Source organism: Trypanosoma melophagium, assembly GCF_022059095.1.
Source record: "Trypanosoma melophagium isolate St. Kilda chromosome Unknown ctg17segment0, whole genome shotgun sequence".
Taxonomy (NCBI): Eukaryota; Euglenozoa; class Kinetoplastea; order Trypanosomatida; family Trypanosomatidae; genus Trypanosoma; species Trypanosoma melophagium.
The window spans coordinates 190,824-209,136 of NW_027125145.1; the positions used below are offsets into that span (position 1 = coordinate 190,824).

Genomic DNA, 18,313 nt, shown 5'->3' on the forward strand with positions numbered 1-18,313 from the left:
ATGGCTCCATTACCCGCCATTCGATTATTTCTCCTCGCCGTACGGCAAATATCAAAACCGGTGGTGAAGGCAACTGTAACCCGTGCACAGAACAAGGCCACACTCACACGTGCACTCTGTATTGGCCTCGGACGTTTTTCACTCGGTATTAGTCGTGTCGTTGGAAAGTGGGCGGCGGAGGAACGCGTTAACCGACGAGTAGGCACAAATAGTTACGGCAATAGTGATACCACCAATACTGGGAGTAGTACGGAAAGTGGAGAAACCACGGCGAATGGAAAAGACATAACTACTGAGAATCTCGTCGTTGCCCCACGCTCACGTTCGCTGCTTCGTGCCACATCAGAAGATACGATGCGTAGTTCTCGCTTGTTTTTTGTACGTCGTCCAGTGGAAAGTGCATGGCAGGCATTCCGCACAGCCTTCTTCGCGCCTTGTGATGAAAACGTGCTTGTAAATACTGGGGCAGAGCTTCTTATTGAATTAATTGTTTACTCCATCCTTGTAGTTGTCGTGTATTTTGAACTTCGCACATCAGCCATATCAGCGGAAGCAAAGGAGAAGTATCTTCTTGGCCGAATTGAGGCATTAGAGCGAAAAGTAAATGAACTCATTGAAGAACACCACAGAGATGAAGTGGATACTATAGAAGTACCGGAGCATGTCCGTGTAACTCGTCTTGATCGAATTAAGAAAGGTTTTACATCTGTCCTTAATAAGATCTCGTTATCACAATAGAGTAAATGATGAATATGATGAGTGATTATTTGAGTTGTGATGTTCGTATATCGATGAAGAGGGCAACTGAGTGAAACAAAACGGAAAAAAAAACAAAAGAAAAATATATATTAGCTGTGCTTATTTTTTTTTTTTTTGCAAACACACACACACGAAAGGAATGAAATGATATTTCCGAAAAAGAAATGTGTGTGCATGTTCAAATTTGCGTTGTCCACATTTATGGTCTTGCAAAAAAAAAAAAAATGGGGGTTTCTAGATATGCTCTGAATTCTTTTTTCCCCCTCCCTCAAATATTTTTAAATATATGGTGTTGTTACTGTTATTATTATTATTATTATTATTATTATTATTATTATTATTATTATTATTATTATTATTATTATTATTATTATTATTATTATTATTATTATTATTATTATTATTATTTGTTTAATTGTTGTTGTTGTTGTTGTTATTTGTTCTTTGGATCCAGTTGCATATAGTTTCTGAGTAGCAGCAGGATGAGTGCGGAAGAAGAGGAAAAGACACCAACCTCTAACAGAAGTACGGCTCTCTCCGCACAAGAGGAGCTTCAACAACTTCAGGAAAAAATGAATGCGTGGAAGAAGTCTGTTGCTATTCAGTTAAATGAGGCAGCAAAGAAGAATAAACAGCTACGTGATGAATTGAAAGAGTCTAACGCCCATCATGAGGCGGAAATGGCTTCTTTGCGTGTAGAACTTGACAAGGAGTTCCGTGAACGTACAGTACTTAAGGATGAGGAAATTACTCAACTACAAATACAACTAGGGAAACTGCGTGAGGAAAAGCGGGTTATGGCGGAACGGCATGAAAAAGAAATAGAAGCCACAACCGCCCGTGTGCGTGAGAGTTGTCAGATGGAAAGTGCCTCACGTAATGAGGCGGAGATAGCCCAACGTGAAGCAGAGACGCGTCAACTTCGAGATATGATAGAAAATAAAGAAAAGGAATTATTACATGCGGAACATGAGGTGGCTGTTTTAACCGCACGTCTTGAACGTCTTGGGACCCAGTATAAGGAACTCTCAACTCTCATGACAAACAACACAGCCATGAATGCTGATGAGAAGGATAATAATAATAATAATAATAATAATAATAATAATAATAATAATAATAATAATAATAATAATAATAGCGGTGGTGATAATGCCTACCAAAATGCTCTCAAAATGAGTGATGTAGCGCATCAACAGCAATTAGAAGCAGCACGATCGGAGATGCGAAGTCTGGAGGAGAAAAATGCTAATAAATTACGAGATGCTCAACGGGGATTTGAGGCCGAACGACGACGTTTAATGGATGATTTGTATCAACGAGAAGAACAACTTGCAACACTGCATACACTCTTACGACAGGCACAGAATGAGGCCTCAACGGCGCAACAACGCATTGCTGGTGCACGAGCAGAGAAGGAAAGATCAGAACAGCGTCTTGCTGAGAAGGTGGCAGCCCTTAGTAAGGAATTAGCAAACCGAATGGAGGAATCTCAGAAACTTACTGTTGAAGTAGGACGTTTAAATCGTGAAGTAAATCGTCAAGAGTCACTTGTACGAAGTCTAGAGGAGGAAGCAAACATGCGTGAGGAAGCTTTTACATCATTGATGCTATCAGAAGATAGTCGTGCCCTTGTACAAGGACTTCAAACATCATTACAGGAAAGTCGTGAGGAAGCAGAATTGTGGCGTTGTAGATATGAAGAACAGAGACAAAGAGAGGGACGTGTTACAGCTGTATTGATACATGGGGATGATGAAAGTGAGATGAATGGAAATGCCTCGCTTGAATTGGTCCAACACAGAGAAGCATTAGCAGCAGAAGCTTTAAGATTAAAATCTAAAGAAAAACTGTTGAAAGCAACAGAACAGCGACTTGAGGAACTTCAACGTTCTATGGCTGCACAAGCGAGTCTTATCTTGCAACAACATGGCAGTGACGAAGCTGGGCGCAAAAAAGATAGTGATGGATCAGGAAAAGAACGACGTGGAGGTACACTATTTAACGCTCCACGAAGGTATATGCAAATGATGCGGGAGCAACAGGGAGATGAAAGCATATTCTCACTAAGACGAATTGCCTCTTATTTTCTTTTTATACGATTACGTACGGCTTTACCGATATTTCTGTTAGTAGTTTCTCTCTTTCTTATATTTCTTGCGAGTCGACGAGCAGCGTTACCCCGTGAGACACCATTAACAGGACAAACTGTGAGGTAATCGAGTGTCTGCGAGTGTTCTAGAGAGGAAATAAAGAAGAAACAAAAAAGAGAATGAAGAAGTGAAAGTTGGTGATTTAAGGGAAACTGAGTTTATCCTCCTCTATCTGCATTGAATTCTTTTTTTTTCACCCTGTATGCTCTTACTTATCCCCTCTCTGATGAGAAATGAACTTGTAGAAGCAACGAAAATAAAAAAAAAAACAATCAGAAAAAGAAGGGGAGAAAGGAGAAACAAAATGGGGAAAAAAAGAGGGTTTCATGTAACAATACGGTTTACTTCCCTTTCTGTGATTCAATTTTCTCCAACGTACACTATGTCCCTTTTCATGTACGTGTATAAACACATACATGCATGTGTCTCGCTGCTTTTGGAATGTTGCTCTCCGTATTGTATTTTGCTTTTTCATTCGCCTTTCTCTTGTTTCTACAATTGCTATTACTTTTGTTTCACACAGCACTTGATTATGCCTTCTTTAAGGCTCAAAATAGAGGGAAGGTGAGAACAAAGAGTATATGTCGAATAAAAACCATAAAATAATTAAAAAAAAGAGCAACCACGAAGAGCTTGTCAAATATATATATATATATATATATATATGTGGTTTTGTGCTATTTCTATCTCTGAGTCTCTAACCCAGTCTTTGTTACTTTTCTTTTTTTTTTCTTCGCACTTCAGTACTTCCACTATCTGGAAAAGCGCTCTCTATAAGATATCTGTACCCCCCATCATGTGTCACCTCTGTATCACTCCCTTTCTTACTCTCTATTTCTTTCTTTCATTTTCGAATTACTTTCACTATCCACCCAGCAGCGCAGGCTTCGACGCTGTTTCATGTTCCGCAGGAAAGCCTCTGCGGTGGCCCGGCGCTCTGTGGTGAAGACGATAAATAACACCGGCGACACGGACGAGACCCTCTCGCAGATCCTGCACGTATTTCGCGAGAGAGCGGTGCCCTTCTCCGATGTGGACGAGACCATCGAAGATCGGGCGGCAGCGGCAGTGGCAGCCGTGAAAAGACCGGCTGTTCTCACCTGCAAAGCCTTCGCTGCCTCGCTGGTCTGCCCGAAGAAATTTTATCTTCTGCGAAACCGTCCGGATTTAGTTCCACACATTTCCATTGGTGATGCCGTGCATCTAGACGATGGAGCGGCATTTAACGAACTCGCACGGCGGTGGGATCGATTACAGTTTGGAAGTCGAGCTGTTGTTGTGCATGAGCGGGATTTTGATCAAGCTGTGCAGCGGACAGAAAGTGTACTTGTGAAGTACTTCCAGACTGTGTATGCACAACTTGGAGAACAGGCTCCAACATTGACGATTCACCGTCCAGCATTTTCTGCACCTTTTGGTGGGGATGCATCATTCGATCTGGTTAAAACGCACCCCTCTCTATTACGTGCTCGACCAGCGGTACTACGTTTTCGCCCAAAAGATAATCAATGGGTAATTCTTGAAACAGCCGCTATTTTAGACCCTTTTAGTAGTGCCGCAAGTCTTGCAAAGTGTTTACAGCGATTACACTTTACAACACTTGCCTTCCGCTACTGGGTAACTCAACCCCATATACCCATACAAGTACGTAAACGTTTTCTTAATATTGACCTTGATACGGTTACAGAAGAAAATCTTAAAGGTCATCGTCTTGAATCCACTGCAGAAGTAGCGGTTCCACTTGATTTAAAACGTAGTGGTTTTCTCCATATCCGACAGTTCTTTCCAGGACCTGTGACGTTGCTAGATTGTGACCCATCACGTCTTGTAAAGTACGTACAACGACTCTCTTTAGAAGATTTACTAGAAGCAGATATGTGCTCCTCTTACCGTTCAGGTGGGGCATTTGATTTAAGTGGAGTTAGTGGTACTGGAAATTCCCTTGTGAAGGAATTACAAACAAAAATAGAAACCTTACGAAAAACAGGGCAAGAACATCGTCATCCAGGGAATAATATATCTAGTCGAGCTGCCAAAAAGAAAGATAGTGAATTAAAGGAACTGTTTACATCACAACAGAAACTTATGGAAGCATTGATTCTTACCCATACTCTTCCTCTTGTTGAGAAGAGTCATCATTCTAATCACGTTCAGAATTGGGTTAATTTTGCAAATCTTGATGATGAAAATATAAAACCTACCTTTGATGTTGAGGAATTAGTTCCAATAGGAGAAAAAGAAAAAGCCTCACGAAAAAAATCTACAATTCGTAAAAAGAAAGAAAAAGAAACAGAAGAGGAAGAAAAAGAAAAATCGAGTAGCACTACTAGTTCTGAAAAATGTGTAAGTGTACCAGTATACTCGGAATTTATAGGTGCTCATTGCTCCCGTGGTGAAACGTGTCCATTCTTTACTGAAGGTATGTGTTTACCAAATAAATTTGAAGATCCACTTCGGATACGTGATAATCATCTTTTTACAGTTCCCTCTACCGCGGTATCACGTAAAACATTATGGTGGTCACAAGGTCTCCGAACTGTGCGTGATGTTCTATATCATTACAAGAAGGGAACATTAAAATTAACTGCACCGCAACTTCGACATGTAAAGGCAGTTGCTGAAGGTAAATTGTGTGTAAATCCGAAAGAAATAGAAGGATTTTTTTCTAAAATTCGCTATCCAGCATTTTTTATAGATTTTGAAGCAACACAATTTGCCTTACCCCCATTTGAGAAGATTGTAGCCTATCAACCAACTCCATTCCAATTTTCTCTTGATGTTTTTCAGGAGGATATATTAAATGAAACACCGACACATTACGATTTTTTACATTTTGGAAAAGGATATTCTCCAAATGTTGATCCACGTCGTGGATGCGTTGAGGAATTAATGCGTATTGTACGACTTGAACGTGAAAAGAAGAAAATATCAATGATGTCGTCAGGAGAACTCGATCGTATAGAAAAACAGAGGCAGCAACAAGAAGAAGAAGAAGCTAAAGGAAAAAAAAGACGCGGACGACAAACTTCCAAACCAAAAAATCTCCATATTACGAAGAATAATCCTTTACAAGAACCAGTAAATCCATATGATGGTTGTTTTATTGCTCATTTTGCTAGTTTTGAAAAATCATGCTTGGAGAAGTTAGGACAATTAATGGATGAACACAAAGAAGATATTAAACAGTTCTACTTTCTTGATACCTTAGATCTCTTTAAACGTGGTTTTGTTCATCCAAATGCCCATGGTTCAAATTCTTTAAAAAAAGTTCTCCCTGCACTTTGCCCAGACTTTCAGTATGGTGTATTTGGTGAAGAAGCATGTGGAGATGATAGTGATTCTAGTACATCAGATGCAGATGGTGGTAGTGGTGGTAGACAGGATGAACAAAAGGGTGAAAATGCTATGGGAGTTTATCGACTTTGGTATCATCATGAAGGCGGTGAATCACTGAAGGATTTGCAGCAACTCGCTTCCAGAGATTATCAACGAAAGCAGAGTGCAAATAGTACGGGAGATAAACAACAGGAACAAATGCCACATTTAACAACAGTGCCTCCAGCACGAAAGGATATTCGTGATAAAGCATGGGCGATGCTGCGGATACAATTGTTGGAATACTGTTCATTAGACACAAAGGCATTGTATGAAATAATGCGGCAAGTTTGGCGTGAGAAGGAGGCGGTGAAAGGTATGAAGCCAGACAAGGGCGGTTGGGTTATGGCAGAGCCGCTCCCACGAGAACATAGTTTCTAACTTAAACACACACACATTGAGTTCAACAAGGAACTAAATGTAAAGGAGGAGGTGGATTAAAAGCGGGAGAAAAAGGCGATCGTGGGAGTGTTTTGGTGAAGGAATAAACATTGGATAAAGTGGAGAAAAGAAAAAGAAAAGAAAAGAAAGAAAAAAGAAGCAAGATAATGAAAAACAAAACCACTAGCCATTGTCACCTAATGGGGTCATCGGAAACGAGAAAAATGGAGAATAAGAAAAGGGAGAGAAGCGAGTTCTTTTTTTTGTTGTTGTTCTTTGTTTTTGTTTTTTTTCGATGACCTTTCTACTGTATTGTAGTTGATTCTGTAGCTCTCAGAGAAACAGGAATGAATAATAATAAAAAAAAAAAACGAAAGTAACTCACAGAGATCACTTTTATTTTTTTATGATTTTTTTTGTCCATTATTATTTTGGTTGAAAATATTCATGGAGATTCTTCTTGCTCATACGATTAGGTTGTATGCTCTCTGTATGTATTTTTTTTTTTTTTTCTTCGATAAAATTCTTTCATTATTTGATTTTACATCATTACTGATTGAGCTCACCTAGTAAAGGAAACAAAAAGGGGAGAGAAAACGTAAAAGAAAAGACAAAAAAGAAAAAGAAAACAGAAAATCGTAAAGAAAGAGAACATTTATGGCAGTAGCGGTCATGTGTGATGGGGCACCAGCCTCTCTGAAGGCGATTGGATGGGCTTCTGTTCCGGGTCATTTGATGCAGCAGCATGATGGATCGCAGTTGATTCTATTGCATGCATGGGATAAGGAAAGTGTACTGCGAGTTGCAAAATCGAGAGATAATACTTCGAAGCCATCAATTGTGGTAGATGAACAGACCGCATTGCATTCCCTGTCACCTACCATAGTTGTGCAAAGATCACTTGAGGCAATCATGGAGAGTAAAGTTACACGTGATACACTTAATTATAAAATAGAGACAATGGTTCTAGATATTTCAACGGAGGGAACACCAACACCATCAATACCACCAGCAACGACGCAACAACATAATAGCCCTCCCAGTTTATCACTACATACGAAGAAAGAAACAGATGTTTCATCACCACTGCCAGTACCACTGCCAAATGAAATGGAACAAGAAGCTGCCTCGCAGCATGAAGCAGAAGAAGCGGCAATGAAACATGCAAACGCTGTTGCGGAGTATGCCCTTGATCGGTTAAATCATCATCATGCGGAGGCTTTGGTGTTAGGTTCTGGGAATAGTATGGTCAGTAAAGGTGTCATGGTGGGTCACGTAAGCAAGGCTGTGCTCAGGACGCTGCGTCACACGCACCCTCTATGGTTTATTAAAACCAATGGTTGCACAATGCGTGTAAATACCGCAATATTACGTTATGTTGTTTTGCTTGTGCCCCGTTCCGGGAATGATGATGAGTCTTTCGCGAAGGATTTACTTCTGGTGCAGTACGCCCTTGAACGGCGTAGGAAAAACAGTAGTGATACTGTTAGTGTCGTGGTAGTTGCTGAGTACAACACACACCCAGAGGAAGTGGAACGGTACTCGCAAGCGATAGAAACACTGTTGAATGAATCTACAAGAGCCATAGAGTCAGAAACGTGTAATCAGGAAAATGAAGAAACTGCTACTGCTACTGATCCTACAGTTCCTCCTCCCTCGTCCCAGGGAATAGTAGTGGAAAATGATACGGCAGCTGCTATGCCAAGTACAGAATCTGCGATAACGTTAGAAGAGAAAGCTCCACCCACTGCTGACGGAAATGAGGATGCTGCAGAGGTACAAGATCAGCAGCAGTGGCCAGCGGTTTCAGTGTGTCAACTTAAACCCACAAAACAAGTGGCGGAGCCAACATTGATTAATGTTTCTGGACAGGTTGTGAAGTTTTTACAGCGCTACAAGACGGATATTATTGTTTCCCCTTCTACTCTTCCAGAGGAGCTTCATTTGGCTTTACTTGCCATGTCAAAGCAGCACATTCTGGTTGTGCCATCTCTTGAGACAAATCCACATTTCAATATATCGAGGACAGTTTCACAAACACTTGCGGCAGAAGTAACAGAGAAGAATGTGGAGACGTCTGCTGCAGTGACCGAATGTAAAGAATGAGTTTTTGATTATTTACTCTCATACGTGAGTGAGAGTGTGTGGGGTGTATATGTACTAACCTTGGATCTATTTTGTTGTTGTTGTTGTTTTTCCTTTCTTGAATTACTTGTTTGAATAATATATACATATATATTGGTTTAGCACGTGAGTTCAAAAGAACTGATTTTATACAAAAACGTTTTTTACAAACATTTTCTTTTCTTTTGTTTTGCTTTTAAAATATTTATATATATCATAAGAGGTCCAAACCACATGGCGGAGCCCGTGATAGCAAAACCCCGGATAGCTGTAGTGAAGCCAACGCCGGGGTCTTCGGTGTCTAATCCTCTGCCGGTGTCACGTTCAGAAAACAAAACACCCACTCCCACTCCATTAACAACAACAACAGTGGCAAGCGGTAGTGCGTCGATATCTAGTGCAGCGCAGCACATACATCGATTGGAACCACCGGCATCGGTAATTCCCTCACGCTGGCGTAGCGGAAGTGGACACACGAAGGAGCGGCAACACACTACACCAATAACGCCAACAGAACAAGAACAACAACAACAACATCATCATCATCATCATCGATATCAATATCAACGTCAGATGAGCTCAGACACAGACTCACATACTGAGGAAGTGAGTCCGGAAGGGCGGCAACGCACGATTGTGTTACAGCCGACACCTATTAATAAAGAGACCTCTTGTAATCGTAGCCACGACGGTCATGTAAGTGTATCCAAACCTATTGTTCCGCATCTTTCAGCTGCTAAATCAGCGGGGCGAGAGGCTTCAAGATCGCCTGGAAGTACACCGCTTACAGGTGGCATCGGTAGTGCATCTCAACGACAAAGGTTCTCTAATTTTCATCAAATCGGTCATGAATCAAAAGAATTGGGCGGAGAGACTCTAACGCACGCAGAGAAGAGTGTTAGAAGTACCTCTAGGGGTACAGCACGGCGACGCAATCCAAATGTCAACTTAGATACAACTATGGAAGGGAAAAATAATCATTCTTCTTCTACTACTATTATTAGCAATAATATTATTAATAGTCACAATAATAATAATACTACTTCCAAATACTCCCCAGTGTTGTCACTGCGTCTGACAGATCTTGAGCGTCCTAAAAATAAGGGTGGATATTTGGGTACTTGTTCCAAGTCTACCAGTGCCAAACGATCTAGGGTGCAACAAAAAGTGGTCAATCTCTCTTTGTGTAAATACTCTCTTCTCCGAAGCATTGCTGAGGAGCAGGGATTTAAAATCCAAGAGACAGAAGAGGATTTAGAGAAAAATCAATTCAATCTTGTATGGTCTGATACAGTTCTTCCGCTTACGCGTTTGGTACGTCTTGCAAATTGGCAGCGAACCAATCACTTCCCTTCTATGCACCTATTATGCAGAAAAGGGCACTTGGGTACGACACTTGGTCGAATGCGAAAGTTATTACCTACACACTATCTTTTTTACCCTCGTACTTGGTCACTTCGGAGTGAACGGAGCCAATTTATGCGATTTCTTACCGCGTTACGTGCCAAAAAAATGACGAAATTTTTTATCATGAAGCCAAACTCCGGTTGCCAAGGTAGAGGCATTGTTGTTACGCGTGACCCGCTAAACGCTGTAGATGACCTTGACAATTACATTGTACAAGAATACATTAGAAAACCATTATTGTTGGAAGGACGAAAATTTGACCTTCGCGTTTATGTCCTTTTGACATCAATTCGTACACCCTCTATTTTCCTCTTTAATGATGGTCTCGTACGATTGTGTGCGGAAGCATATGAAAAACCTACCGACGATAATGTTCGCAATGCATGTAAGCATCTAACAAATTATGCTGTTAATAAACAAAGTCCAGAATATGTGTTTAATGATGACGCCACAAATGGCGGTATCGGAAATAAACGTAATTTTAAATTTTTCAATGAATGGTTGGAATCTTCAGGGGAAAATCCAGATGAATTCTGGGAGCGTGTTGCTCATGTTATTTGCAAAACAATTCTTGTCGCACAGCCCCAGATTGCAAATGTTTACAATTCATGTTTTCCTAGAAATAATGACGGATATAACTGTTTTGAATTACTGGGTTTCGACATTCTTATTGATAGTAAAATGAAACCGTGGTTAATGGAAGTTAACCATACCCCATCACTTGCCACAGATACTCCGCTAGATTATAATATCAAGCATGCTCTTGTCACTGAAGTATGGAACATACTTGACATCAAGACAACAGACCGTAAACGAGATGAAAAAAAAGTTCGAGAAGAATTTGTTCAGCGTATTATGCGACATCCGGGATCTGCGTCTAATGTATCTGGAGGCAAAACCATCAATCCTAATGAAATGACCATGAGCTCATCATCTCCTAGTACGTCCTCCTTATTACAACAGCAAAATCAGAGTCATAGTCAGAATCAGTTAAATGGTACAGGAGCTCAACAGCAAGGGGCGGAGTGGATGCAATTCATAGAAGAACGCCGTGCTCGTGAGGACTCTAAATTACACAATTTCCGCCGTATTTATCCATCCCAAAATGTGGAACATCAACTCGTATATGAGGCCGTTCTCGCACGGGCCCGTGCTCTCGGTGTCTCACCCCGACCCAGTTGGGTGAGTTCCCCCGCCCCGCTCTCACCCCAGGCAACAGAAGAACGGGGCCGGCGTTTGGAAGGTTACAATAATACTAATACTAACAATAATAATAATAATAATAATAATAATAATAATACCGGACCCATTCCGTCGCAGCGCATCACCGGCGCTGCTGCAACAGGAACCACAACAACCGCAAGCGAGCGAAGTGCGCAAGGGACATCGGTCGATACTGGCGTTGAGCCCTCACCGCACAGTTCCTCCGCTGGTCTCTCCAGAGCTCTGCAAATGCAGAAGCTTTACGCAGAAATGAAGAATGGGAGACGTAGTACTAAACCAACGCCGCGTGCGAGTCCTGTCGCTCCCAGTAGAAGTGGGAATACGACAACATCCGGAGAACAATTAGGTGGAGGCACACATCTTAATCGGGATCCGGCCCAAACATCTGTAAAACCATCCACGATGCCATTAGAAACATTAACTCAGAAACGGAAAGAAGAAGAGCAACAACATCAACATCAAATTAATCAGGGGATGAAACAACGGAAACCACAGGTAAGCAACCATCTGTCTGTAGTGGTAGACACAGATGATATGCCACGTAAAATGCACGTTATAAAAGCGACACTAATGCGTTCTGGTCAACCAAAAACAACTACTGATCGTTCAACTGCTACTACAATCACAACAACGACTAATGATAGCACAACGGACCGACTTGAGGCCTTGCGAAATCTGCAGCAGCAGCTTGATTATGATGCGGAGTGTGAACGGTCACCATCGCAAGATAGCCGAGAAGATGAGTCATTTGCTCTGGATGAAGAGTAAGAGTCCCATCTAATTTAAGCAAATAGTCCGAGATTTATTACTTCCTTTTGGTAGAAAACGATAAAAAAAATTGAAAATAAATACAAAAGAAAAATGAGAAAAAACGAGATATATACCGTAGAGAAAAGAATGGAGTATAACAAAAGAAAAAAGAAATGGGAGTGTCCTAAGAGGGGTTGAAGAGCAATAAAGTCTTATATGTGTTGACTGCTGCATGATGGAAAGACTTAAAAAAAAACTTAGATAATGACTCATTTTCTTACTTATTTACTTACTTACTTTCTTTGTCGCATAGAAAAATAAAAAGAAGTGAGCGAATATAGGACCTTCTTCTCGCTCTCTTACTTTTTTTTCCTTTCCCCCCTTTCACATTACTTCTGTTTACATCTGACCTGTTGCTTTTTTTTTGTTTATCTCTTAGATATTCAATGACGCACATTTACATCTATTACCATTGCTTTTTGTATTATTCTTCCTTGTATTTGTTTCTATTATTACATATACACACACACACACACTCTCTCTCTCTCTCTTTCCTTGTTTTCCCCTCATTTTTCTATTTCTGTTTTTACCGCCAATGCATCAAAGTACTTGTGCCTCTATGAAGTGGGGAATAAAAAACGAAAAGAGAGATAGAAGGAAGAGGAAGAGAGAATCTGTGACAGATAAAGGAAGAAAATTAAATCATGTGACACTGAAAGGTAGTTGGAGAGATGTAAAGTAAAGAGAGAAGGATTGTACAGAAATTGACTCTGTCAATCAGAGAGTGGGATAGGTAAAAAGAGAAAAAATTGTGTGGGATATGAGTGTTGAGAAGATAAGTGATGATAGTTTTTCGTAATGAGAAACTCTACGTTTCCACGTCTCTTCTTTATTTTCACTGACCCTGTGAGTGAAAGAAAAAAATTTTTTTTTCTTGACTTTTTGCGAGCTTCAATGCCTAACGCAAAACCTCTGAAAAGAAGGTGAGGGCGGAAGGATATATATATATATATCCTATGGGTTTGGTCAAAAAACATGGAAAATAACATTTATTATTATTGTTTTTCGTTTCTTGTTTCTTTTCACTTGTAATTAGGACGATTAGAGTAGAAAGCTCCTCACTCAGGTGATGACTGTGGGGGTAAAGAGTGGAGTTTCATTATCTCCCACATTCAACAACAATAGTAATAATAATAATAATAATAATAATAATGTCAGTGAAAGCAGAAGTATCACTACTGGTAGTAGTTCTGAGATTAACCTTCAGCAAAGAGAGTCTTCGATAACACGATCATCTCCCACTTCTCTGTCTATGCAGAGTAATGGCGGTATGAGACTGCAACAAACTGTAGATGCGGCCTCCTCACCACCACTACGGGAAAAGACATGTACACCTCTAGGGGCCGAAAGATACGCGGTTAATTCAAACGTAGCGGTGAGTCCAAATCTTTTATTTAAAATTCGCTCTAGAGACCCTAATCGTCGTGTAGCAGCGAAGACGCGCAGTCAAAGAGTAGATATTTCTCCAGCTCATAAAAGGGAGAATAAAAATTATAGTTCAATGGATAATCCTTCTTTTGAGCAAAATGAAAGAAAATCAAGGGCACAACAAACTTTGCAACGTGAGTGGGCAAGAAGTTTACAGCAATGCTTATTGGAAGCAGAGGCAGAGCTTCAAAGGTCTAGAAAAGCTTCTGAAGAACGTGAAAGGGAATTTGTAGCTGCAAATATAGAAATAGCGCGACTTCGCGAATTGCTATCGTCACAGACTCAACGAATGGAAGAACTAGCGAGGAATATTGCTCAGATGAAACCTCTCACATTAGGTAAGAACAGTAATTCTCATAGTCGTAGTCGTAGTAGTAATAGTATTAGTGGCGGAGGTGCAGAATCAAATAACATTACATCTTTAGAGGGACTTTCGATTTCTGATATTAAGAAGGTTGTTCATTCTGCAACAGAGGCATTGCATCGTGTTGAAGCTCAGTATGAGACAGAGAAACGCCGACGACGTGCTCTAGAAAAAGAAAATGATGAACTTCATCATCAAATTAATTTGGCACGTCAAGCAGAAGGTAAAAAACACCATGGGGAATTTCACTATTGTTGTAATAATGAAACTCATATATACGCAATGAACTTTATTCAAGGACCATTACAAGAATTTCTTATGGAATCAGCTGAGGTACAAGAAAGAGTAAAGATGTTTGGTACACGCTGTAACAATGTACATTCTTGAGAATAACTAATTATTATTATTATTATTATTATTATTATTATTATTATTATTATTATTATTATTATTATTATTATTTATCTCTTTACTTTATTGAAGCGGAGAATATGGATATAGATAGATATTTATACATGGAAAGAAAAACATATACCACCACCACCACCTTCTTCTATATGTAAATGTAGGTGTAGTATCTGCAACTGTATTATTCACATTACCGTACTAATTAATAATGAGTATAAATAATTTTTTTTCTTCTTCTTTTCTTTTCTTTTCTTTTTTAGTAATATAGGAAATGCCCCCCAAGCGTGGTCCAGCCACTCGTGGAACACGACGTGTCGAAACGCCAAGGAGTGCACGTAAGAAGCCTCTGACAGCATCTGACAGCGTTACTTCTCGTAAAGCAGCCGAAGAATCTGCTATTGTACCACCAATAACTAATGAAACAGTAGCAGAAGCTACGGAGTCTACTTTAATCTTATCACCTCCACCCCAAATACCAACCGAAGAGGATGACACGGCGAATGAAAGTTTTCCACTTGGCAGTACCGCAGCCTTATCATTACGGGATGAAGTTATATGGAGTGATGATGATGAAAATGATGATGAGGATGATGTTTTTTTGTTCCCTGATGCGCAGGATTTAACAAGTGAAGAAAACCCCGAATCGGAAATTCTTCGTCTTGGTACAACACAAAAATTGGAAGAGTCTGACAGTAGTGAAGATGAAGCTACACTTAATCGTGTTGGGGATATTCCGCTTGAGTGGTACAAGGATGAGTCACACTATGGATATGATATTGAGGGACGGAAATTAATGAAGAGTGAACGAACGGCGTTGGAACGACTTTTGGATGCGACAGATGATCCAAATGCGATGCGTACTATTTATGATGCTTTACATGATGAGAAGAAACAACTGAGTAATGCTGATTTGCAAATGATTTTTAATATTCAACGTAATCGAACACCCAATGCAAGTTATAACATGTACGCTGACGTGGTAACAGATACGGTTGAGTTTGATCCCCTTAATCATCCACTGGCTCGAGGAAGTGGACCATCTAAGAAGAAATTTCTTCCTGCAGATCATGACATGAAAGTTATCGCAAAGATGGTACGTCGTCTTATGAAGGCAGATAAAGATAAATCAGAAGATAAAGATCATAAGAAGAAGGATGATGATAACACAATGGATGAGCTTTCACTTCTTTGGGATGACACTAATGTGGATATGGACGCACATACAAAGTTTAAATATCAAAATCGTGTACCAAAACCAAAGGTTCCTCCTCCAGGTACATATGAGAGTTACCGTCCACCACCAGAGTATCTTCCAAGTGAAAAGGCAAAACAACGCTTTGCTCGTTTACGCGCTATTGACAGAAAAGAACACTTCCTCCCACAGGCTTTTGATGCCTTACGACATGTGCCTTTTTACCATCATACCATTCAAGATCGTTATCAACGTTGTCTTGATCTCGCCTTCTTTCCACGTGCTCAACGTACACGACTTGTTGTGGATCCATCTAAACTTCTTCCTGATCTTCCAGATCCACGTGATCTACGACCATACCCGGAACGTCTCTCATTTCAGTATAAGGGACACACAGCGACTGTGCGCAGCATTTCCGTCAGTCCTAATGGACAATTTCTCGCGACAGGTTGTGATGATCATTTAGTACGTGTTTATGAAGTATTAACAGGTCGTTTAATGAAGCGTTATGATATGGGAGCACCAGTTCAACAGGTTGAGTTCTGTCCTGTAAAAACGCTTAATATATTGGCAGTCGCAGTGGAGTACAGTCTTGTTTTTATTGTACCAAAGTTTGCTGCGCATAATGTGGTAAATGAGCATACAATTCGTCATCTTCGAGCTCCTGGTAATGCATTACCAGGTACAAATGATGAACATATTGCCGGTGGAGAAGTTTCATTGGGAGGAGGTGGAATTGTACAAACTACCATGGATAAGGATGAATCTGCACATCGTATTTTACAAGATTTACACGATACGGAAGAACGTGAGAAACGTGCAGAATTTGTTGATGCCTCAGCTCAGGAACGCAGTGCTGGTATAGTTCTTAAGATTGCATTACATGGAAAGGTAAAACGTTTTACATTTCATGCTCGTGGTGACTATTTATGTGCTCTTTGCCCGAAGGATCATGTGAAGTATCGTCAAACTGTGATGTTACAACTATCCAAGCGAAAGGTATTCTGTCCTTTCCGTAAATTTGCCGAGATAGTTACCGATTGCAAATTTCATCCTCGTGAACCACTCTTTTTTCTATCTACAACAAATTCTGTACGAGTGTATAACCTTTTGGCACATAAATTACAACGTCGCTACAAAGCCCCAGGAGGTGTTACCACGTGTTTGTCTGTACACACAGACGGGGATAACTTTCTCGTCGGTGATACCACCAGTCACACACAGTGGTACGACTGTGATTTCTCTGATAAACCGTATAAACGTATGCGATCACACAAGGGTGTGGTGAATGCCGTGGCGTACCACACAAACACCAACGCCTATCCTCTCTTTGCAACAGCCGCATCCGATGGACAGGTTCACGTATTCCATGGAATGGTGTATGATGATTATAACAAAAATCCACTATTGGTACCGGTGAAGATTCTCAAGCACAGACGGGCAGTGTACTCTGTCGCATGGCATCCTACCCTTCCATGGGTCTTTACCTCAACGGAAGACGGTGTTGTCTCTGCATGGACAGAGTGAGGGTGAGGAGGAGAAGAAAATAGGGAAGGGGAGAATGATTTCCTCTTCTTTGTAAAAAAAAAAAAGATGATGGTGATGATGATGAGAATCCCTCTTTTTGAAAGTAACCTGCTAAAAACGAATAAGCAATTATGAGCATAACTTATTTTTGATGAGAGAAAAGTCTTCCTTTATGTCTGTGTGTGTATGAAGAAGTGAATACATTCTTGAATTTTCTCTTTTTTGCTCGTTTAATATATATATAAACTGAAACGAATACATTTCTACAACTAAATTGATTTTTGCCCTCTCTTGTAATATGTTGCTTTTTTTTCTTGCTGTTTTGAGGGGTCATTTATTCGAATAGCAAGGAAATTAATTAAAAAAGGAAGAAAAAAAATATCTATATTTCAGTGATAGTTGGTTCTCCATCCTCTTGCTAATGTTATTTTAAAAAAATATTCACAATTAAAAGAAGGATTTGTAGAGTACTGTACTTCTAAGGGGATTACAGTTCTTGCAGATTACATTGTATTTTTTCTCTTAACAGAAATACCGATAAATCTATGTGGTGCTGTTGCGATGAATTTGAGTCAGCTTCAGCAAGAGGGTTACACTGTATTTGAATTGACAGATTTGTATGGATCATCACGAATGCTTCCTCCATCTATTGTGGAGTATGTGCAATATCATGGTATCAGTATGCTAATGGAAGAATGGTTGTGTTATTTGGAGGAACAGAACCCGGATGATGTTATTGATGTTATTGCAGCTTCTCGTGTATTCTTTCAGGCAAAGCATAGAACCTTACAATCTCATACAGCGTTACTCTCAAAAGAATTGAACCAATCAAAGAAAGATGTTCCTCCTCTTACCACTGCAAAGGCGATCAACAGTCAGCATCGTTCGCAGGAAGAATTGGTTTTAACGGAGGATTTTGAAAATCTAAGGGTGAGTGAGTTGACGCAAAATGTGGCAATGCAGGCTTCTCTTTACTAGTTATGGCTTTTGTTTATGCATTTATTATCGTTGTATTATTATTATTATTATTATTATTATTATTATTATTATTATTATTCCCCTTTTATAGTATGGTAACCCAAATGATACAGCCATTTTATTTCTTTATATTTATTTTCGTTCCTCCCTTTGATCCGAAAAATTGATAGTACGATTGTTCTT

General features: G+C 40.0%; 8 protein-coding genes across 8 annotated transcripts; all 8 read left to right on the plus strand.

Annotated features, from left to right (window-relative positions):
• On the plus strand, positions 1-738 carry LSM04_006977 (Optic atrophy 3-like; the record flags this gene model as incomplete). Its single annotated transcript, XM_067334326.1, has 1 exon — positions 1-738. The coding sequence occupies one exon, from the start codon at positions 1-3 to the stop codon at positions 736-738; it is 738 nt and encodes a 245-aa protein (XP_067193396.1).
• A 503-nt stretch (positions 739-1,241) lies between these two features.
• On the plus strand, positions 1,242-2,978 carry LSM04_004651 (uncharacterized protein; the record flags this gene model as incomplete). Its single annotated transcript, XM_067334327.1, has 1 exon — positions 1,242-2,978. One exon carries the CDS (start codon positions 1,242-1,244, stop codon positions 2,976-2,978), a length of 1,737 nt encoding a protein of 578 aa, XP_067193340.1.
• An 834-nt stretch (positions 2,979-3,812) lies between these two features.
• Positions 3,813-6,668, plus strand: LSM04_005735 (protein of unknown functionDUF2779; the record flags this gene model as incomplete). Its single annotated transcript, XM_067334328.1, has 1 exon — positions 3,813-6,668. The coding sequence occupies one exon, from the start codon at positions 3,813-3,815 to the stop codon at positions 6,666-6,668; it is 2,856 nt and encodes a 951-aa protein (XP_067193359.1).
• A 657-nt stretch (positions 6,669-7,325) lies between these two features.
• On the plus strand, positions 7,326-8,774 carry LSM04_008105 (uncharacterized protein; the record flags this gene model as incomplete). The annotated part of the gene is made up of 1 exon (XM_067334329.1): positions 7,326-8,774. One exon carries the CDS (start codon positions 7,326-7,328, stop codon positions 8,772-8,774), a length of 1,449 nt encoding a protein of 482 aa, XP_067193413.1.
• A 252-nt stretch (positions 8,775-9,026) lies between these two features.
• LSM04_001312 (Tubulin-tyrosine ligase/Tubulin polyglutamylase) lies at positions 9,027-12,191 on the plus strand (the record flags this gene model as incomplete). The annotated part of the gene is made up of 1 exon (XM_067334330.1): positions 9,027-12,191. One exon carries the CDS (start codon positions 9,027-9,029, stop codon positions 12,189-12,191), a length of 3,165 nt encoding a protein of 1,054 aa, XP_067193276.1.
• A 1,312-nt stretch (positions 12,192-13,503) lies between these two features.
• LSM04_000999 (uncharacterized protein) lies at positions 13,504-14,412 on the plus strand (the record flags this gene model as incomplete). Its single annotated transcript, XM_067334331.1, has 1 exon — positions 13,504-14,412. One exon carries the CDS (start codon positions 13,504-13,506, stop codon positions 14,410-14,412), a length of 909 nt encoding a protein of 302 aa, XP_067193268.1.
• A 292-nt stretch (positions 14,413-14,704) lies between these two features.
• LSM04_000663 (WD40 repeat) lies at positions 14,705-17,152 on the plus strand (the record flags this gene model as incomplete). The annotated part of the gene is made up of 1 exon (XM_067334332.1): positions 14,705-17,152. The coding sequence occupies one exon, from the start codon at positions 14,705-14,707 to the stop codon at positions 17,150-17,152; it is 2,448 nt and encodes an 815-aa protein (XP_067193260.1).
• A 561-nt stretch (positions 17,153-17,713) lies between these two features.
• LSM04_009103 (uncharacterized protein) lies at positions 17,714-18,130 on the plus strand (the record flags this gene model as incomplete). Its single annotated transcript, XM_067334333.1, has 1 exon — positions 17,714-18,130. One exon carries the CDS (start codon positions 17,714-17,716, stop codon positions 18,128-18,130), a length of 417 nt encoding a protein of 138 aa, XP_067193433.1.
• Positions 18,131-18,313: the final 183 nt, after the last annotated feature.